Source organism: Leptopilina heterotoma, unplaced genomic scaffold (assembly GCF_015476425.1).
Source record: "Leptopilina heterotoma isolate Lh14 unplaced genomic scaffold, ASM1547642v1 Lhet_87, whole genome shotgun sequence".
In the NCBI taxonomy this organism is placed as follows: Eukaryota; Metazoa; Arthropoda; class Insecta; order Hymenoptera; family Figitidae; genus Leptopilina; species Leptopilina heterotoma.
The window spans coordinates 565,843-588,551 of NW_025111190.1; the positions used below are offsets into that span (position 1 = coordinate 565,843).

General features: G+C 21.1%; 2 protein-coding genes across 5 annotated transcripts in view; one reads left to right on the plus strand and one right to left on the minus strand.

The window, feature by feature from the left end:
* Positions 1-22,709, plus strand: part of LOC122511567 (myosuppressin) — a 72,875-nt gene that overhangs the window by 36,219 nt on the left and 13,947 nt on the right. The window contains exon 1 of one of the 4 annotated variants that reach the window (XM_043626913.1): positions 13,045-13,534. The exons of 1 other annotated variant lie outside the window; for it this stretch is intronic. The gene's annotated coding sequence lies outside the window, so the exon portion shown is untranslated. Of the gene's footprint in view, positions 1-13,044; positions 13,535-22,709 lie in introns of those variants that run through there. 2 more of the 4 variants (XM_043626912.1, XM_043626910.1) reach the window with 2 other exon arrangements.
* Positions 8,802-11,252, minus strand: LOC122511562. The gene is made up of 3 exons (XM_043626904.1): positions 10,589-11,252; positions 9,551-9,989; positions 8,802-9,362 (listed from the first exon to the last, which is right to left on the minus strand). Exons 1-3 carry the CDS (start codon positions 11,213-11,215, stop codon positions 9,025-9,027), a joined length of 1,404 nt encoding a protein of 467 aa, XP_043482839.1. The 5' UTR covers positions 11,216-11,252; the 3' UTR covers positions 8,802-9,024.

The window sequence follows — 22,709 nt, forward strand, 5'->3', positions numbered from 1 at the left end:
AAGAAGCAACAAAATTTTTTTTATGACGACAAAGCAAGGGTATGGTTTATCAATTAAAATAATTAATTTTTTATATCGTCATCAAAACTATTTTCATTTACTTTTGCCTATTATTTTTGAGAAAAAGGATATGGGAGCGCTTGTTCAAATATTGACTGTATTATTATAGTAAGTTTAAGTAATTTTCAATATTATTAATTACGATAGTAATATTAATATAGTAGATATAAAAATAAGTAATAATAGTAATAATAATAAGAGTGATGAAACTTAGAAATAATAGTATTAATAATTTAAATCTATTATTAATAATCGTTGTATTCAGGATGTTGGTTTTCAGTTTGAAGTCAGTTGTTTATCTTTATTCTTTTTGTTTCCTAATTTTTTTGCAATTTTTCTTTTTAAATGTCTTAAATTACAAAATTATTGAAAATTCTAATTTAATTTAAATTAGTTAAAATAATAACAAACAATTCCTTTCATGAGGAAGCGACATTATTTAAACAAAATTGTTTTCAGTTAAAAATAATAATTTAGGAGGGTATTTACTGCAAAAACTAATAACTAATAATTTATTAGTAATATTTAATTAATTACTAAATGACCAATAATAATTGGTTGGTTTATTATAAGAAATAATAATTATTTCTTATAATAAATAATTATTATTATAAGAAATAGTGATTATAGTTATTATAATAACTAATGTCAAGATAATTATTACAAATTATTATTTAATATTAAATATTATTAATGTAGGTATTATTATTTTAAAATATGCTAGTAATAGTCATAATACCTGATATAAAAACAAAAATAAAAATAAAAATAATAATAATAATAATAATAATAATAATTATTATTATTAATATTGTTAATGTAATTATTTGATGTTGAAGAAAAATTTTCTATATTTTGTTTAATTTCCTTTTGTTTCTTGACCAATGTTCATTTTTTTCCATCAGTTGTAACGAAATGACTACTGAAGAAGTTTTTTTTTCTTTTTCTTCGCGAATAAAGGAAAGAAAGGGACGAATTCATGTCAGGAATTGAGATGAGAATATTGTGCAAAAAACAACGCTTATATATCACGTATGACATATGAGAAATATTAAGAATTTATTGCTTCGATTTATACGAAGCGTCACGTAATAATTAAAAATAAATGTCAAAAAGAAAGAAGAAAGAAAAAAATAATAACAATTGTTTAATAGAAAATGAGCTACTGCTTTAATTTTACTAGAAATTATTACTCTATATTTGAAAATTTTCCACTTGTTTCTTTCTCTTCCTCTATATTTTTTATAATAAATTTTCAATTAAACAATTTTCATTTAGATCAAATAAATCATATTGGAATTAATAATTTCCGTATTTGAAGCAAATAACACAGGAAAAAAAAAGTCTGACTCCGTTTACACCTTAAATTCAGCCCATGTATTTCACATAAGTCTGTCCTTGTTTAACGGGGCTGACTCCGTTTACACCTTAAATTCAGCCTCAAAAATAGGCTGAAAGTAAAACTTTTTTTTTAGTGTAAACAATTTAATTGACTTAAAAAAAATTATTTGCGACGTTAATACAAATAAATATTTATTTAATGATAGGCAATAAATATTTTACAAAATGTTTCTTTGGCAATCATAACAAAAAACAAAAAGAAATATACAAAAATTATTGCTTACTTTTTTTAAAAAAAGTAGCAATTTTAAAAATAATAGAATTTAAAAATTTTCTAATTTAAATTTTTGTTGAAAACACTAAAAAGATTCAATTTTAGAGAATAATTACAAATAATTGCAGAAATTCAATTATTTTCAAGAGTAATAAAATTCTTCTCATAAAATTCAATTATCTTTCAAATTTAAAAATAATTCTCGTCAAAATCCCAAATAACTTTATAAATAACAAAATTCTTGCCCAAAGTTCAATTATATTTTCAAATCAATTTCAAATTCCCAAAAATAGTACGCAAATATTTTAATATTTTCATAAATAATAAAAATTTCCCAGAGGTATTCAATTAATTACAAATTTTTTATAACTTCCCTAGCAATAATTCAATTATTTTCATAAAAAATAATTAAAAATTGTAGAAAATAATAATTGATTTGAAATGATGAAAATAATTTTGAAAAAGTTACTGTAATAATATTCTTGTAATATAAAACAATGATTTTATCACTTGGTCATTTTTAATTATTATAAAACATAAAAAAAATCGATCACTTCGAGTCTTCGACTCGGAGCAATCGCTATCTTCATGTTTTATAAAAATTTTCTTATAAGTTATTAAATTTAAAAAGATTTGAATTTAAAATTCTTTTATATTTTCTAATTTCAAATATTGTTTTATTATAAATCATGAAAAAATTCCTGCATTTCTTCGATCTGTCAAACAATATTTTTTAAAGAAAAAAAAAAACAAAAAAATAAAAGCATACACGAAAACTAACTTCAAAGTTAATTTCTGGCTCTAACTAGTAATAATCAATTTATTCAGACCTTCTTTAAATTTAAGTTTTTAAATATTAAGGATCAATTTGGTAAAAAAAAAAATTTGTCATTCATTAAATTTATGGTTTTCAGTGGTAAGAATTAATTTAGTCAGACTGGAAGTTTGTCCTTTTTTAAATTCGTGGTTTTAAGTAGTAAGGATCAATTTAGTCAGACCAAGAATTTGTTATTCTTTAAATTTATGGTTTTAAGTGTTGAGAATAAATTTAGTCAGCCTGAATGTTTTCCTTCATTAAATTTATGGTTTTAAATAGTAAAAATGAATGTAGTTAGACTGAAAGTTTGTTCTTTTGCAATTTATGGTTTTCAGTAGTAAAAATAAATTTAGTTTTAAGTAGTACAAATTAGTTTAGTCAGACAAATATTTGTTATTCTTTATATTCATGGTTTTAAGTAGTAAGGATCAATTTAGTCAGACTGAAAGTTTTTTCTTTTTTAAATTTATGGTTTTAAGTAGTAAAAATCAGTTTAGTCAGACCAAATATTTTTTAGTCTTTAAATTTTTCGAATTCGTAAGAAAATTCGGAATATTTGTGTTTTTTTGTTGGTCTCATAAACTATAAAATTACCAAGAAACCTTTAATTTTTTCTATTTCTAAAAATAATTTCTAATTAAATAACTTCATTTATAAATAGATGAACTTCAAAAGGTATTAATTTGAAATTTTATAAAACTTCAATTTTGAATGAATTTAATTAGAAATTAGATTTTTGAAAAATTGTAATATTTCAAATTCTTCTAAAATAATAGTTTAATTTTAATATATGTGTCTAATTAATTATTAAAAATAATGGATTTATAGAAGAATTTTAGTTAAAAACATTAAAAAAATTTGCATTTTTGAGAAGTTACAAATTATTGTAAAAATTCAATTATGTTCAAAAGTTTAAAAAAATTCTCGTCAAAATTTCAATTATCTTCATAAATAATAAAATTCTTCTCCAAACTTCAATTATTATCAAAAAATTTAATACATTTTTTGTCAAAATTTCAATTATTTTCAAAAATTTTCCTCACATCAATGATTTTCGATATCTACTATTTTAATAAAATTTTCCAAAAAATTCAATTATTTAAAACAAATTTTTATAAACTTCTACGAAAACATTGAAATATTTTCATATAAATAATAAAAATATCACAGGAATTCAAATATTTCCCAAATTTTTTAACAAATTCTCGTAAAAATTTCAATTATCTTCATAAATAATAAAATTCTTCTCCAAAATTCAATTATTTTCAAAAATCCCAAAAGAATTCGATGCAAGAATTCAATTATTTTCATAAACAATAAAATTTTCGCAGGAATTCAATTATTTTTACAAATAATAAAATTCCTCTGAGGAATTCAATTATTTTTAAAAATTTGTTGCAATAATTCAATTACTTTCACAAATAATAAAATTTTCGCAGGAATTCAATTATTTTTATAAATAATAAAATTCTTCTCAAAAAATTCAATTATTTTCAAAAATTACAAAAATATTCGTTGCAAGAATTCAAATATTTTTATAAATAACAAAATTCGTTGTAAGAATTTAATTATGTTCATATATATAATAAAATTCTTCTACAAAATTTCAATTATTTTCAGAAATTACAAAAAAATTCGTTGTAAGAATTCAAATATTTTTTATAAATAGCAAAATTCGTTTTAAGAATTCAATAATTTTCATAAATGATAACATTTTTGCAGGAATTCAATTATTTTTACAAACAATAAAATTCTTCTCAGGAATTCAATTTTTTTCAAAAATTTTAATAAAATTCTTTGCAGGAATTCAACTATTTTGATAAATAATAAAACTTATCGCAGAATTTCAATTATTTTTAATTCAATTTTAATCGAATTCCTCGAAAAAATGTAATTATTCTTAAAAATTTTATTAAAATTCGTCAACAGAATTTAATGATTTAAAAATTTATTGATAAAATTCTTTATGAGAATTCAATTTTGAGAAATATTCAATTATTCAATAAATTATATACTTTTGTATTTAATTGATTGTAAAATATAGAAATAAATTAATAAATAAATAATTGAATTCTCGAACAATTTTCTAATAAATATTGATGAAAAAATGAATTTCAGTTAAAATTTTAGATAATAACTGAACATTAAAAGCATTAGAGCGTAAATTTTTAGAAGAAAAATTTAATATTTGAAGAGGTTTTAAATTAAAATCTTTGAAAATCTGATTTTTTTATACTTTTAACTAACAATTCTGTAGAATTAATTTTTTGAAAAAGTTTAATTGTTTTTCTTTTAAATTATTTTATGCTTTTATTTTCTAATTTTTTAAATTTATAGTATTAAGCAGTAAAAATTTGTTTTGTCAGACAGAATATTTTTCATTCTTTAAATTAATGGTTATAAGTAGTAAAAATTAATTTAGTCAGACAAATATTTGTTATTCTTTAAATTTATGGTTTTAAGTAGTAAAAATCAATTTAGTCAGACCAATAACTTGTTATTCTTTAAATTTATGGTTCTAAGTAGTAAAAATCAATTTAGTCAGACAGAATATTTTGTCTACATTTTGAATTTGTGGTTTCAAGTATAGTGTAAGAATTAATTCAGTCAGACTGAAAGTTTGTCCTTTTTTAAATTTATGTCTCTCAGTATAAGGAATGAATTTATTCAGATTGAATTATTGCTCTATTTTAAATTTATTGTTTTGAGTAGTAAAAATTAATTTATGTTCCCTCATCAAATTTTAAATAATCTTTCTGAGTTTAGATTTGAGCAGTAAAAATCAATTTTTTTTTTTTGGCAAAATATATATTCTTTAAATTATAGGTAATAAAAAATGTAATATTATTTCATTATTTATTATTTTATTTGCATATTTAAATTGATGAGCGACTTTTCACGAGAATTCAGGTTTATAGATTTTGATTGATATTTCTAATTTTCCTACAGGTAGAGAGAAAAAAATTGCCCCTCGATCGATAGTACATTTATTTCGTTTTCACATTAATCTCTATAGAGTGTAAAAAAAATATAATAAAGTACATTTTAATAACTTTGTTTTCTATCAATTTTGTATATAAATTTGAGAATTATTATTAAATTCTTGTTATATTTACGTAGAAAACAGAAAAGAATGTTTTAACAGCACTTAGAAGGTTGAAACGTATATAAAAGGACGCAGTGGTATTTGCTTCTTCGCCTTCTCGTGATGTCTTAGGAACTGGAATTTTTATTCGTTCTATCGGGTTTCAGTTGCGCTTGTACTTAAACTGACAGCACACGTTTATACGAAACAGGAGCTCTTTTACCATGTCCATATACTTAATATACGTTCTAAATTTTTTTGAAATACAATTTTTTTCCATTCCTTTTTTTTCAATGCATTTAATCAAAAATTTAAATTATTTTTCTTCTCCCTAGAAATATTTAATTCGGAAAAAATATTATAATCAAAATATAATTTTTCTTTGCTCACACATTAGTTTTCTGTTCCCTTCAAAGTTTTATAAATCTTATTTATTTGAGAAGATTTCTTACAAAATTTGTATTATATATTTTTCTATTACTGGGTAAATTTAAAAAAAAAAACTTTGTTTGTTATTTGTATACATATAAGTACATACAATGCGTGTTTGTATATTTTGTGTATATACATATTATGTATAAATATAAAGATAACTTTTATAAAAATGTATTAAAAATATGCTAATTAAAATTTTTCTCTAGAGGAATCTTATTTGGGGTTGAAGTTTATACAAACTGTCGGCACGTCACGGTAAACAAGAGTCAGAAAAATGTTCGTAGGAGGAAATTTAAATTCATAAAAACTCTGTTTTGTGCTTTTCTCATTTTTTTTATTGTTCTATTTTCCCCTTCCAAATTATATAGGTGTATAAATAAATAATTAGAGTCTATCAGTTTTTTTCTTGGGATCCGAGAATACTTTAAATAAATAGAAAGAAATATTTATGCGGCAAATTGTCTGCGAAATATTCAATTTGGTCCCGAGTGGGGTTTTAAATTTAATACAACATTTTTTTCAAAAAATTTCGAAGACAAATAAAAAATAAAGAAAATTAATAAATTATTATTAGCAAATGTATAAACAAAATTATAAATTTTTTTAAAACAATCATCATTATTATTCTTACTATTACTATTATTATTAATAATATTATTATTATTTTTTTATTATTATTCTTGATTCTTTATATATATTTTTTATATTATTATTATTATTATTATTATAATTTTTCTTTTATTCATTAGTACCTTTAAATATTTGTAATGATTTAACAAATTTGAGTGAATAATGAACAATAATTTTTAAATTTTAGGAAATTTTTATTTTGAATGAGGTTAATTAGAAATTTTGAAGAACTTTGATTTTTGAAAAATTTGAATAATTCAAATTTTTTTGAAATTAGTTAAATTTTTTTAATATAATGATAGGTATATTTATTCAATTATTAAAAACAATGGATTTATAGAAGAATGTTAGTTAAAAGCACTAAACAAAATTTAATTTTTGAGAAATTCAATTATTTTCAAAATTTTTCCTCAATTTAATGATTTTCAATATCTAATATTTTAATAAAATTTTCCAAAAGATTTCAATTATTTAAAACTAATTTTGATAAAATTCTACCCAAACATTATTGATTCTTATTACTTCAAACCATAAATTTAAAAAAGAGAAAACTTTACGTCTGACTTAATTGATTATTACTACTTAAAACTTTAAATTTAAAGATTAAAAAATATTCTGTCTGACTAAACTGATTTTTACTACTTAGAACCATAAGTTTAAAAAAGAGCAATATTTTAGTCTGACTAAATTGATTCTTGCTACTAAAAACTATTAATTTAAAGAATAGGAAAAATTTAATGCGAATAAATTGATTCTTATTACTTAAATCCATAAATTTAAAAAATAAAAAATATTCTGTCTGACAAAACTGATTTTTACTACTTAATACTATAAATTAAAAAAATTAGAAAATAAAAGCATAAAATAATTTTAAAAAAAACAGTTAAACTTTTTCAAAAAATTAATTCTGCAGAATTGTTAGTTAAAAGTATAAAAAATTCAGATTTTCAAAGATTTTTATTTAAAACCTCTTCAAAATTAAATTTTTCTTCTAAAAATTTACGCTGTAATGCTTTTAATGTTCAGTTATTATCTAAAATTTTAACTGAAATCCATTTTTTAATCAATATTTATTAAAAAATTCAACGAGAATTCAATTATTTATTTATTAATTTATTTCTATATTTTACAATCAATTAAATACAAAAGTATATAATTTATTGAATAATTGAATATTTCTCAAAATTGAATTCTCATAAAGAATTTTATCAATAAATTTTTAAATCATTAAATTCTGTTGACGAATTTTAATACAATTTTTAAGAATAATTACATTTTTTCGAGGAATTCGATTGAAATTGAATTAAAAATAATTGAAATTCTGCGATGAGTTTTATTATTTATGAAAATAATTGAATTCTTGCAAAAAATTTTATTAAAATTTTTGAAAAAAATTGAATTCCTGAGAAGAATTTTATTATTTGTAAAAATAATTGAATTCCTGCAAAAATTTTATTATTTATGAAAATAATTGATGTCTTACAACGAATTTTGTTATTTATAAAAAATATTTGAATTCTTGCAACGAATTTTTTTGTGATTTTTGAAAATAATTGAATTTTGGAGAAGAATTTTATTATTTATGAACATAATTGAATTCTTACAACAAATTTTGTTATTTTTAAAAATATTTGAATTCTTGTAACAAATTTTTTTGTAATTTTTGAAAATAATTGAATGTTTTGAAAAAAATTTTATTATTTATAAAAATAATTGAATTCCTGCGAAATAGTTATTTTCGTATCAAGGGCGCAAAACAGGTGATTGCGACGATGGCGAAATGAAGGGACCGAGGGGACACAATTTCGCGCCCGAGGCGAAGCCGAGGGAGCGAAATTGTGTCCCGAGGTCCCGAAATTTCGCCAGAGTCGTAATCACCTTTGCGCCCATGATGCTAACATAATTTTTTGTCCTAACTGCATGGAAAGTATGTCATTGAGGGCACGAGCAGTGAATTCTTTTTAATGATTTTTTCGATTTACCTAATCTTGCCCTCGCTTCAATTATTTTTTGCGTCCGAGGTGTGAACAAACTTTCTTGTCCTACCTGGACAAAAAGCATTTCATTTTAGACACAAACTGTATATAAAAAGTTAAAAAAGAGATTTAAAGGAAACAAGCATGGGGCTATATGTTTTTTAAGAATATTTTAAATACATCTTAAATTGAACCAAAATTTTTATTTTGAAAATATTTTAAACAATACTTAAATGTCACACATTGAATGGTATGTTTTGTAGTTTAACAAAATTCATAAACTTTCGTTAAGAAAAAATTAAATTTTATACATATTTGTTGTTTTTTGAAACAAAAACTTAACGAGGCGAGATAAAAAATAATGAAAATATGAGCAAAAGATACAGATGTGTGAATGTCAAATTATTTATTTGTAGATGTTGAATGTGCAGTGCGATATGTTATATGTAATTGATTGATTGTTTGATTCTTGAGAATTATTAATTTGTGATGAATAATGAATGTCATTGGTTTTCCGAACTTTGTTTGATGTGTTTTGCCCTGATGAGCTAGCTGCAGTTGAAATAGAGTCAATATCTGATGCAATTTCGTGGATAATTTTTCGTTTATTTGATTTTTTATTATTTGACTCATTCGATGGAATTTCCTTGATCTGCTTTGAACCACTTGATGAGGCTAAATTCACTGAGGCTTCAATTTGATTTCCAATTTTTCTCTTGTATGTTGTTGATTCTTCAATGTAACCTAGAAATATATTTATTTTTTAGAATATTAGTTCATTTTTATTTATTTATTATTATATAAATTAGTTATTTTTAAACAATTTTTAAATATAGGAAAACAAAGTTTCGTTAAAAGTTATAGGGAGGATTTTAATAAAATGTCAAATACTAGAAAAACAAATTTTAATTTAAATAAAAATGAAATTTTACCTTCCGCTACGGCTGAAGTTTTCCAACCTCCGAGACGTTTAAGAGCGATTATGTCCGCACCAGAATCGGCTAGTAATGTAGCAGATGTCCTTCGAAAGCTATGTCCGGTATATAATTCAGGATTTTCGAGATCTAAATATTTGGCAATTTCACTCGGCATTTTACCGAATTTATTTTTCCCAATAACTTGGGTGGTGCACTTTCCTTTTTGAAAGTTAAGGAAAAATTTATTCGAATTAGCATTTTTTGGTCTTAGAGATTCGTACTTTGACACAATTTCTCGAAATTCTCCTTCCACAGTAAATGATCGTGGTGTTTTGGTTTTTGTATTTGGTATTTTTATTAAAAGCAGATTGCCTTCATGAAGAACATCTTCCATTTTTATTTTTGATAATTCTTCCCTTCTGCAAGCACCACTTATGCCGAAAATTAAAGCAACCTAAAAAATATTTCAATTTTTAATTAGCTTTTATTATATAATTGGTAGTTTTTGTTTTATTTGTTTATTATTAAAGCATTTCTTAATATATTTTATTTATTTATAGAAGGTTATTTATTTTATTTTATATATTTTACAATCATATGCATGCATTTTTAGCAATCATTATTTTTAATTAATATTTTTTTAATGTATTATTGATTTTTAACTTTATAAAATTTAATTAATTAATTTATAATTTTTTTGTTATTGTTATACTTTTTAATATATATTGTACTTATTTATAAATAAATATTTGCATTTTATTTTATAGATTTTAACAATGATATGCATGATTTTTTTGAAATGATTATTTTTAAGTATTTATTTTTATATTATTATATTTATCAATTATTTATTTAACGTGTAACTTTATTTATTAAATTAATAAATTTGTTGATTTGTTGTGCAGTTATGAAATTATTTTTGCACGCATTATTAATTATTATACATATTTTTATTAAACTTTTTTTTATATATAATTATTGATTATATAAATTTTTGTTTTATTTTGTTTCTATCTTATTTTCTTTTTTATAGATATATATATTTTTACTTACTTTTGTAGCCAAAAATATGTCATCCGGAGCTTCGGACAGAAACATGTTAACATTTTCGGGAGATAACGTCTTCGATTTTTTTGATTTGTAACCATCTGAGTTTCTTTTCAGAAAACTTGTAACTTTCATAAAGCTTGCAATGTTAACATTGTCATTGTTTTTTAGAGTAGATTTTAACATGGAGTATGTTGACCATACCGTTGGTGGTTTATACTTTTCAGATAATTCTATCAAATATGCTAACATAACATTTTCTGTAATAGTCGTCACCTTTTTTGATTTGGCCCAGGTCTTGAATGTTGTGTAGACACTGTTATATTTATTCTTTGAAGTTGACGGCAGGAAATCTTTTTGAGCCTCTTTCACAAGTTCGCGAATTTCCGGTGGTGTGTGGAAATTAGTATCTTCATTTTCATCCGAATCATTTGAATTATCCATCATCTTTTTCGAATTTTGACAATTTTCAGCAATGACAAAAAGAAACGTGCTTGATATCGTTAACACTAAGTCGTCTGCTACGCTACGGCGTTGTTTTTCGGAGGGAATAGAACCAGATATTAAGGTCGTTCTCCAATAGAATCCTAAACTCATACGCTGCGATGCGTAACTAACGTATGGTTTTAGCATGGGTAACCATAGCAACCCGACGTTACTGCGTCTGCAAATCAACGCAACGCCGCTTTTTGAATCCTATTGGAGAAAGACCTTTATGAGACAGGGAATCGGAATCATCGTTTGTTGAGCAGGGTTGGACACATAAAATACTTTAGTTAAATTACGTGGCCTTTTACAGTAAAATATCTCGCATTTTTTACTTAAAATGTTTAATACACAATGTATCTTTGAGTAGAGGGGGGTAAAATACGTACTTTACATATTATGTATACGAAACTAGCTATTTTACGTGAAAAAAATAAAGTAACGCAAAATTTTCTTTACTTTATGACCGTTAAAACGAAAGAAGCGGGCGGAAAATAATTTGCGCCCGCTCGGAGGTAGAAGAAGCGGGCGCAAAATATTTTGCGCCCGCTTGGAGGATGGTAAGCGGGCGCAAAATATTTTCCGCCCGCTTCCCCTACCCCTGCGTTGGAATGAGTCACTTTGCGCCCGCTCTAAGTGCCCGAAATGACATACTTTCCGTGCAGGTAGGACAAAAATTTTATTATTTATAAAAGTAATTGAATTATTGCAACGAATTTTTAAAAATAATTGAATTTCTGAGAAGAATTTTATTATTTGTAAAAATAATTGAATTCCTATGGAAAATTTTATTATTTATGAAAATAATTGAATTCTTACAACGACTTTTGTTATTTATAAAAATATTTGAATTCTTGCAACGAATTCTTTTGTGATTTTTGAAACTAATTGAATTTTTGGAGAAGAATTTTATTATTTATGAAGATAATTGAAATTTTTACGAGAATTTTTTTTAAACTTTTGAACATAATAAATTGAATTTTTACAATCATTTGTAACTTCTTAAAAATGCAAATTTTTTAAATGTTTTTAACTAAAATTCTTCTATATAAATCCATTATTTTTAATAATTATAATTAGATACATCACGGTAAATCGTTAGGTATTAAAATAACACCAAAAAGGATTAAAATAATCCAATTTAGTGTTATTTTAATCCATTTTGGTGTTATTTTAACACCTAAGGATTTACCGTGATATTTTAAAAAATTAAACTAATTTCAGAAGAATTTGAAATATTCCAATTTTTCAAAAATCTTAGTTCTTTAAAATTTCTAATTAAATTCATTCAAAATTGAAGTTTTATAAAATTTCAAATTAATACCTTTTGAAGTTCATCTGTTTATGAATTAAGTTATTTAATTAGAAATTATTGTCAGAAATAGAAAGAATTAAAGGTTTCTTGGTAATTTTATAGTTTATAAGACAAACAAAAAAAAACACAAATATTCAGAATTTTCTTATGAATTCGAAAAATTTAATTTTTTCCAGTACTTTTAATAAAAATTCCTGACTTTTCCCTGACTTCCCTGACCAATTCTACTTTCCCAAACTTTTCCCTGACTTCTGGCAAACCTGAAATTCCTCGAAAAATGTAATTATTCTTTAAAATTTTATTAAAATTCATCGAAAGAATTCAGTTATTTAAAAATTTTTTGTTAAAATTCTTTATAAGAATTCAATTATTCAACCTTTATTATAGAAAAGAAAGTTTTAAAAAATAAAAAATTAGAAATTGCATTTTAGAAACAATGTACCCCAAAACTGTGAAATATTTTGTTTCCATGTCACTAGGACAATATTATATTATACTATGAAAATAAAATATTTTCCCCCCAAAAAAAAAGAAAAAAGCAAATATGTTACATAAAATTTTGTTACTTTATATTATATATAGAGGAATTGAAAGTGTTATTCTGTATAGATTAAGAGTGGGTGGGGGGAGGGGGGCAGCTACTTAAAATGCGCTAGGGCGTTTCGCAGGGAAGCATGCAAAAGTTTTGACACGCAGAAATTTCCAAATATGCTAAACTTTATTAAGAAAATTTGAAAATAAGAAAGAAAAAAATAATAGAAAAAAAAGGGAAAAAAACAAAAATGAGTGACGTTAATAGCAGACAATTATGCATTACTAGAAAGAACCTATGGCGCCCCGTGGTTCGCGCATGGCAGCCCCATGAACGGTACGTATTTAAGGGCTGATAGGTGCTTGTATCTCATCACTGTATCGCCACCGGCAGACTTGAAGCACGTTGTGGGAACATACCAAAAAAAAGTAATATATAGAACAAATTTTAATCAAAATTCGTATATCGATCTAAAAAAAATAATTATTCGCGTTTCTTATAATTACCACGAGAAAAAATATCAGTGATTTCGTCTCTGTTTTTTAAAAAAAAAAGAGACTTTTTAAGAAGAAAACACCACTTTTCTCCTGTTACTCAATTCTTCATCAAGAAACAACAGGTTGGCATTCTCCTCGTTTTCTTTTCTCTATTTAAATAAAAAAACGTTAAATTGTGTGAGTTTATATCATTTAAAAATTTAATTAAAATTATTTAATAATCAAAAAATTTAAGTGTCAATATTTTTCAAAACTTTTATTTCTTACAGTATTTTTATAGAAAATTAATTCTTTATTGTAACTTTTTTGTTTTTGGAAAAAAAATGCAAATAAATTTTATCGTGAATACTTTTAAAATAATTGGATAAAATAAATAAAATATTTATGAATAAATTTGAATGAATGAAATTATAATAAAAATAATTATTTTTATTACTATTACTGCTGTGGCTATTGTAATTATTTTTTATTACTAATTTTTTTTTCTTATTTATTTTATTAGTTAAAAAGTTTTCACACAAAAAATAAAGTTTTTCTTTTGAAAAAAAACATAAAACGAATATATGATAGTAATTTTACTTACAAAAGTTTTTAAAAATTTATATATCTATAAATTAAAAAACAAAAATGTATTATTATTTTTCGATTACTAAATATTTAATTATATATTTTTATAAACTAAACAATTTTAACAGTACATGAAAATAAATAGAATAAAATTTCTTCTGAAAAATTTTTTTATTAATTTTATTGAGAAAAATTTACAAACATTTTTTTTATCTATAAATGATAAAATCGAAAGAAAAGTTTAATTTTCTTATCCAAGAGTAGAACAAATTTTACTTTTAGATTAATTTTAAATCAAATTTTAAGTCATATTTAATCATTTATATATATATATATATATATAGTAGAATTTTTAAAAAGTTTTTTGTAAGTTTATTATACTTTCTGATATAGACTGAAAAAAGGTTGAAAAAATTGTTTTAATTTTTATTTTTATTATTATTATTGAATTTAATGATTATTTTTATTATTATTTTATTTAATGATTTCAATTAAATAATTGTAATAATATTTTAGAATATATTTTATAGGACTTTTTTTTAAATTGTAATAATTTAATAAAATTTCGTGAATAAAATACATGTAAAATTTTAGTGAATACGGTAAATAAAAATTTAGTGATTAAAAAAAATGGAAAAATTAGTGAAGAAAATTAAAAAATTTAGTGAATAAAATGAATAAAAAAAAAAATTAGTGAATATTAAATAATAGATAATTTTCATTACATCACATAAAACTGAAGTTATATAGTTTTTTCTTTGTTCTAATCAACTGAATTATTCGAAAATTAATTGAAAAATTTATCAACAATTTTTAAATGCATCTCAGTGGTAAATTATAATTTTATGATTTATATAATTTACTTATCATTTATTGTAAAAAATTTTAATTTGAAAAATGTAATTTAATAATTTAAAATAAAATTACTATCGTATTATTTACTCTCTAAATTTGAATCGGTTGAAAAAACTGATTTAGAAGCAAAAAGTCAGTCATTAATTCAAGTAGTAATATTTCTACTGACATTTAGTTAAAATTTACTGATGTTTTAGTAGATTTTTTAACTAATTTAATTAGTCAAGTTGCATTAATTTTTCAGTTATTTTTTTACTGAAAATCAGTTATTTTCAACTGATTCATAAGCAAAAAATCAGTCACTGATTGTCAGTGAAAACTATGAATTTTGACTGATTCAAATTTAGAGAGTATATTATAATAATATTTATTCATAATATTTAAAATTTGTTTTTAAGTTCTTTTCAAGTTTTCTAAGTTTATTAATTAAATTAGAAGTTTTAGTGGAATAATGACCGTTTTTAATTATTAATAAAAAAAATATTAAAATTCTTTATTTACAATTTTTTATATTCGTAATTTTTTAAAAAGAACTATACAATTCTCTTACTTTAATGCGCTACACAAATTAAAATATAAAAAATTCACGGTAGGATTTCATAATATTATACTAAAATAAAAAATTTAATTACTTTTTTTCTAATTTGAAAAGAAATTTTTCAATTATAATTAAAATGTATAAAATTATAAGACCATTTGAATTATTATGTCACACGATGTGCACAAATTGTAATTTATAATTTTATTTAAAAAATAAATATATATAATGTATAAATAAATAAAATAAATAATACTATAATATTATATATAATAAAATATTAATAAATCTATAAATTATTTATTTATTTCAAAATAATATAATAATATAAAATAAATACTAATAAAAATAGAAATAATATTAAATTTTATCTCTGACTGTCAATTCAAAATGAAATTAATTTTTGAAATAAATATAAAAATAAATATAAAAAAAATACTGCAAAAATGAAAAATTCTTGTTGAGACCAGGTGCGTTGTCGTCATATCTACGACTATCGTGACGTTTATTCACCTGGACATATCACTTTATTAAGTAAGCATGACTGAAACTGCATTTTTTTTTCTACTAAAAAAAAGACCATCATAAACCAGTGCAATTTTTAATTATTTATTAAAACGTGTATAAATAATTTAAAATCCTTTCGTAAAGACCACGGGATCCTATATTTTTTTTTATTTTTCTTTTATTAAAAATAATCAAATAAAAATGTTCTTGCTTTCTTATAAATCAAGTTTTTTTTCTTATGTAAGGAATAAATTAGAATCCTCATCCTGACAAGAATAAATTAAGTACTCGATAGAAAGACAAAGTGGTAATTTGTGAGTAAAGAAAATTGAAATTTTTTTTTCCGAACCTGGAAGAATTATTAACGAGTGGAGGCGTAAAAGGGATTAAGGTGTCCAATTTTACTCTATTAATTTGACATAAAACATTGTCATTCATTGAAAAGTTTAATTAAAGTTTTAAGCAATTAGCACATAGTAATAATTATTCACTAAAGATTAACGTATAATTTTGATCTTTTAAGTTTAAGAAGAATAGTTTAGTCGATGCGAGAGAGAAAAGAGAAATATATTTAGAAAATTTATTTATTTATTTATTTTATTATTTTTTCATTTATTTTTCCATTTTTTATTTTTCTCTCTTTTCATATTTTATACCGTTTTACGCTCTTTTATTTTTCTATTATTTATTATTTTGTTTCCCTTACCTTTATTCTTTAGATAAATAAAAGTTTTATATTTTATTTTTGTACAAATAAAATTTAAATTTAGAAATTATTCTAATTTTTTCAAAATTTAGAATTGAAATTAACATTAATCTTAAATTGCTTTTTAAACCCAAAGAATAGTGAGACATTTTTTCAAATATTTGCTTTAATTGAAATTATAAAAAAAGAAAACCAAAAATAAATACAAAAATAAAAATTTAATATTATTGAATTTATCACTTGGTGAAATTATATTAATATGTATAAGAAGTTATCAATCCTCCAAGTCAATCAATTGACTTGGAGATTGATTGACTTGGAGGATTGATAACTTCTTATACATATTAAAAATAAAAATTGTAATTAGCACAGGAAAAAAATTCTGTTCGTGAATAAAAATTCTAAATAACAAAGTGAATTAACAAATAGATTCAAGTATACGAATGGAACTCTTATGCTCGTAAACAAATAATTAAATAAATATTAATCCGTTAATTAATTAAATAAATAATTTAATAAAAACAACACTTAAAATATTTTATTAACAAAAATAATAATATGAATTTTATAAATTTACGAATTAACTTATTCGTATGGAGAAAAAAAATATTTTGTTTTAACATTATGTGAAAACAGTTTTTTTTTCTTTCATCAAAAATTTACATTTTAACGCAAATTTCAAATATAATTTTTGAGCAATATTTTAAATTAATGATAAAGTGATGATAATTCCATTGTAATTGGACGTGTCGACAAAAGTCTTAAAAGTTCGCACATCACAAATAACGCAAAAAGAGGAAATGAGATTTATTTCAAACAAACGCAAACAACGCCACATTCATTATTACCTACTCATTCTGAAAATGTTAAATTCTAACTAATTAATTAATTATATCGAGAATATTTAAATTCCATTATAATTCTGTGACATTTTTATGAAACAAAATTTGCTAATATAATAATGAGAATAAAAATCGTGAGTTTTTATAAAAAAAATAATTAATCATAAAAATAATAGTAAAGAAAAATAAAGAACAATAATAATAATAATAATAATAATAATAATAATAATAATAATAATAATAATAATAATAATAATAATAATAATAATAATAATAATAATAATAATAATAATAATAATAATAATAATAATAATAATAATAATAATAATAATAATAATAATAATAATAATAATAATAATAATAATAATAATAATAATAATAATAATAATAATAATAATAATAATGATAATAATAATAATGATAATAATGTGTACGAAACTTTACCCTTTTAAATTTATAAGCGACACATTTCATAGTTTAATCAATTGAAAGAAAAAGTTTTTTCTTATAATTTAAATTTATAGAGAACAGGAGAATATTTTTTGAGAAAAATTTCCTAATAATAAAAAAATCAAAAGAGGAATAAAAAAGGAAATTTGATGGAATTGATTAAATTTTGGTTCTCTTTGAATTTAAATGTGTTAAAAAACTGATTTCATACTCTCTAAATCTAAATTATAGTTAAAAATAACTAATTATTAGTAAAATCGTGTCTCATCGTTTGGCTTAAACAATTAATAAAAAAACTAATTATTAGTGGAAAATTACTAAGTATATTAGTAAATAAATAACTTTGAAAATAGACAAAATTCACTAATTGAATTAGTAGTTACTACAAATTTCAGTTATTTTGACAGTAAAATAAAAATAAATGTTACCAATAATTATAGTTTCTAATATTCTTATATAAATTTTTATATAAATTTTTTACGGAATTCCACACGGAATTTCCGTAAAATGGATTCCGTAGAAATCTTACTATATTTGAATCAGTGACAGAATTTTTAAATAATTTGAAAAATTATTATATTAGTTTCTAATATTAATAATAATAATTCATTAAATCTAATATACCTTATTAGTTTCCGTATTTTAATTTATTTATGAAAATAATTGAATTCCTGCAAAGAATTTTATTAAATTTTTTTTAAAAAATTGAATTCCTGAGAATCATTTTATATTATTTATAAAAATAATTGAATTCTTTCGAGAATGTTATAATTTATGAAAGTAATTGAATTATTGCAACGAATTTTTAAAAATAATTGAATTCCTGAGAAGAATTTTATTATTTGTAAAAATAATAATTGAATTCCTGAGAAAATTTTATTATTTATGAAAATAATTGAATTCTTACAACGAATTTTGTTATTTATAAAAATATTTAAATTCTTGCAACGAATTCTTTTGGAATTTTTGAAAATAATTGAATTTTTGCAGAAGAATTTTATTATTTATGAAAATAATTGAAATTTTTACGAAAAATTGTTAAAAAAAATTTTGAAAATAATTGAATTCCTGTGATATTTTTACTACAATTTATGAAAATATTTAAATGTTTCTGCGTTTGAACACAATTGAATTTTATTACTTTTGAAAATAATTGAATTTCTGCAATTATTTATAATTTCTGCAAAATTCAATTTTTTTTAGTGATTTTAACAGAAATTTGAATTAAAAAATTTTTTAATTCTATTATTTTTAAAGTTGCTAATTTTATTTTTAAAAAAGTACCTAAGTAAGAATTTAGCCGCGCGCTTTAACGCTCAAATTGTTGCTAGTATTTAATAATATTTAATTTATAATTAATAACTTATATTAAATATTAATTATTTTTTAAAAATTATCGAAAACTCTACAAAACTATACAATGTGGACTATTTGCAAAAATTATGATTTATTTTCTTCTTATTTTCGTCATTTATTTTCTTATAAAGTCGTGCGAAATATCCGATTTAAAATTTCCAGGTGACAAAACTATTCACATCTTTACTTTTAGTGAGAGAGAAATTCAACTCCTCGAAATCAAAGTAGATAAGGATGAGTTACCGTCAGACAGTTTCTATACATATACGTCTGACTTTAGAAAAAATCTTACTACTTGAAAAACTTCATTTCCACACACTTTCAACTTTTACACTTGATACTTTTATTTTCTACACTTCACACTTTTCATTTTTTACCTTTATCTTTTTATTTTCTATACACTTTATAATTTTACTTTAAATCTTCACATTTTTATTTTTTACACTTTTCTTTTCTACTTTCTACTTTTATAATTTTATTTCTCCACACTTTTATTTTCTACATTTCACACTTATTCCCCCCTTTTTTACAGTTTTAACACTTTTACTTTCTACACTTTAGAATTTTAATTTATGCACTTCATTCTTTTATTTTCTACTTTCTACTTTTAATTTTTTCTTCACATTTTTATTTTATATATTTCACACTTTTATTTTCTACTTTCTACTTTTAATTTTTTTTCTTCACACTTTACACATTTAGTTTCTTTCCGTCATAGTTTTATTTTCTACACTTATAACACTTCAATTTTCTATTTCACACTTTTTTTTCTCTACATATTTTTATTTTCACACTACACTATTTCATTTTCTATACACTTCATTTTTTTTCTTTTCTACATTTCTGATTTTTATATTTTACACTCTACTTTTATGCACCTGAAAAAATTTATTTAATTCGTTATTGAACTTTTTTTATTGTCGCAATAAGTATGTAAATAAAATAATAGTTACTCGATATAGAAATAGATAATTAATCAAATAATTACAATTATAACAATAATTGTAATTATTTGATATAATCTTTCATTTAATATTGGTTTTCTATTTATATGACCTTTCGGCTTTTAACATTTTCCGTGCATGTATATTTAAATATTCTTAACACGTCATTATCAATGTGTAAATATTTAAGATTAAAATAACATTATTAATAAAATAATAATTAATAATAATAACTTAAATAAATAATTTCTATATTTAGTAGAATTATAGTTAATATTAAAAATCGTAATTAAATTCAAATAAATTTTTTTTCATACTATTTATTTTAAAAACTGTTTCCAGCAGAAAATTGTGTTAAAACTTTTTAAACGTCAATCTTTTACGTGATGTGGTCCATATTTCAAAGCGTAAAGCATGCGTAAGTAGTAAAGATCGTTTATGATCAGACACGTGAGCGTGACAAGTTATTCTCATAATTCAGAGAAATGCAAATTTATTTATTTATTTATAATTTATTAAAAATTTATTTATAATTCACGGAATATTACTAATAATTTTTTAACATCTAATTAAATAATTTTACCTATTGATCAATAATTATATTTTCTTAAATAAATAAATAAATAATTAACAATGTTAACTTAACATTTAAAAAAATAAATTAAACATTAAACATTTCAAACTGTAATCATTAATATCCCTTTTTAAACAGAAAAATAAATAAAAATAAGAACATAGAAAACAGTAAACAGAATTATGCAGACTTACTTCAAGAGTCATAGACTTAACTGCCGTTGAAATAATATATTATTTTTATTTTTTATGAAAAATAAAGCAGACATATTTTTTATTTTTGATAAAAACTATTTTTATCGGAATTATGCACATTTTAATTCTGAGTACTTTTATTACTTTGCTTGGTAATGTTTTTTTTAATTAGTGTACAATCAACTTTATTTTTTATTTTTGTTTATTCATTTATTTTTTTTCTCTTTTATTACAAAAGCGTAGGTATATTAATAACAACTTTTTGGAAATAGAAAATATTTGAGAATTTATATTTTCAATTTTGATATTTAAATATATTGAATATTAAAAAATAAAATACATGTAATATCGCCTATGTAAATTTAAAATTCTCTGAATGAATAAACAAGTAAATGTAAAATTGAATCAAAAATTTCATCAAACATTTGCATTTCATTTATAATTTTAAGTAATTCAAGAAAAATTTTTTAGGTCGAATTTAAAAATTAAAATTCTTTTTTCTTATATTAGAATTTTTAAATATATATTTTACATAGTATTTTAGGTATTTTATATAGTATTTTATATATTAATATTATATAAGTATAGATACCAATACATTTATTTACCAAAATTGTTTGACAATAAATTTTCACTTGAAAATATATAATTTATATTTATAAATACAAATTTTTCAAAATAAATTTAATCAAAAATAAAATACAAATATAATTTCAAATTCTGTTCCGAGAGCATTTCATCTCCCCTATTTATTACGCATATATATAATACAATGCTTTACACAGAAAAACCAATAGAATTTCGAAATTAATTACTCTTCAGATGTATTGATATATCAGCTTCGTTGCTATAACATTTGTATTTCCTCCACAAGAATAATATTCAATTTAATTCATAATTGAATTTTGTGCGCAGATATTGAAAAAAAAAATTTTTAAATAATTTAATTACAATTTGCGACTATTTTCAATATTTTATTCAAATTATTCAAAAAATCAAAACATTCGAAAGGCAAATAATATATGAGTAAAAATTATGCAGAGGTTCTAAACTACCTAATGAAGGGAATTTATTTTCTAAAAATGATTTATCAACAAAAAATTTTGTTCAATTTGCACATTTTTTTCATTATACACTTTTATTATAATTTAATTAAAATTAATTATTTTAATAATATTTTTGTTATTATTACTTTTTATTATTTATTATTTAATTTGATAATAATTTAATTAAAATAATAAAATGAATTTAATTTTTTCAACCTAATTTTTAAAATTAGAATTTGTTATATATAAAACAATAAATGAAACAATAATATAAAAATAGAATAATATAAATGATACATCTATAAAAATAGAATTTTTGTAATGAAGACGTAAATTCCAGGAAAATGTAAAATATATTTATGTATGTGTTAGAAAGGATACAGGAAGTCAGCTTGAAATGTATTTGATTGCGTAATTTTGTCTCTTTGAATCTAAATAAGGAACTGTTTACGGATGAGAAATTTTTATTTATTCCTATTTTAAAAGTTAATTTTATTATGGATTTCAAAACTTTTATTATTTAAAAAGAAAACAATTAAATATATTTGTAAAAAACTGGATTTATTATTATACACTAACATAATTAACGAAAATATAAATTAAGTAATTCATAATTAGGATTTAAATTCACATATCAGTTAGAGGAATTAATGAAAATAGAAATAAATTTTTACATCAAAAGATTTTTTTAACACATATTTTATCCACATTTTATTAT

Bases quoted from the DNA above. Each gene is read 5' to 3' on its own strand.
- LOC122511562 (XM_043626904.1), bottom strand. From the start codon at position 11,215: ATGCTAAAACCATACGTTAGTTACGCATCGCAGCGTATGAGTTTAGGA. The intron at 9,990-10,588 runs GTAAGTAAAAAT...AATATTTTTTAG, and splicing joins ACATATTTTTGGCTACAAAA to GTTGCTTTAATTTTCGGCAT. The intron at 9,363-9,550 runs GTAAAATTTCAT...ATATATTTCTAG, and splicing joins AACTTCAGCCGTAGCGGAAG to GTTACATTGAAGAATCAACA.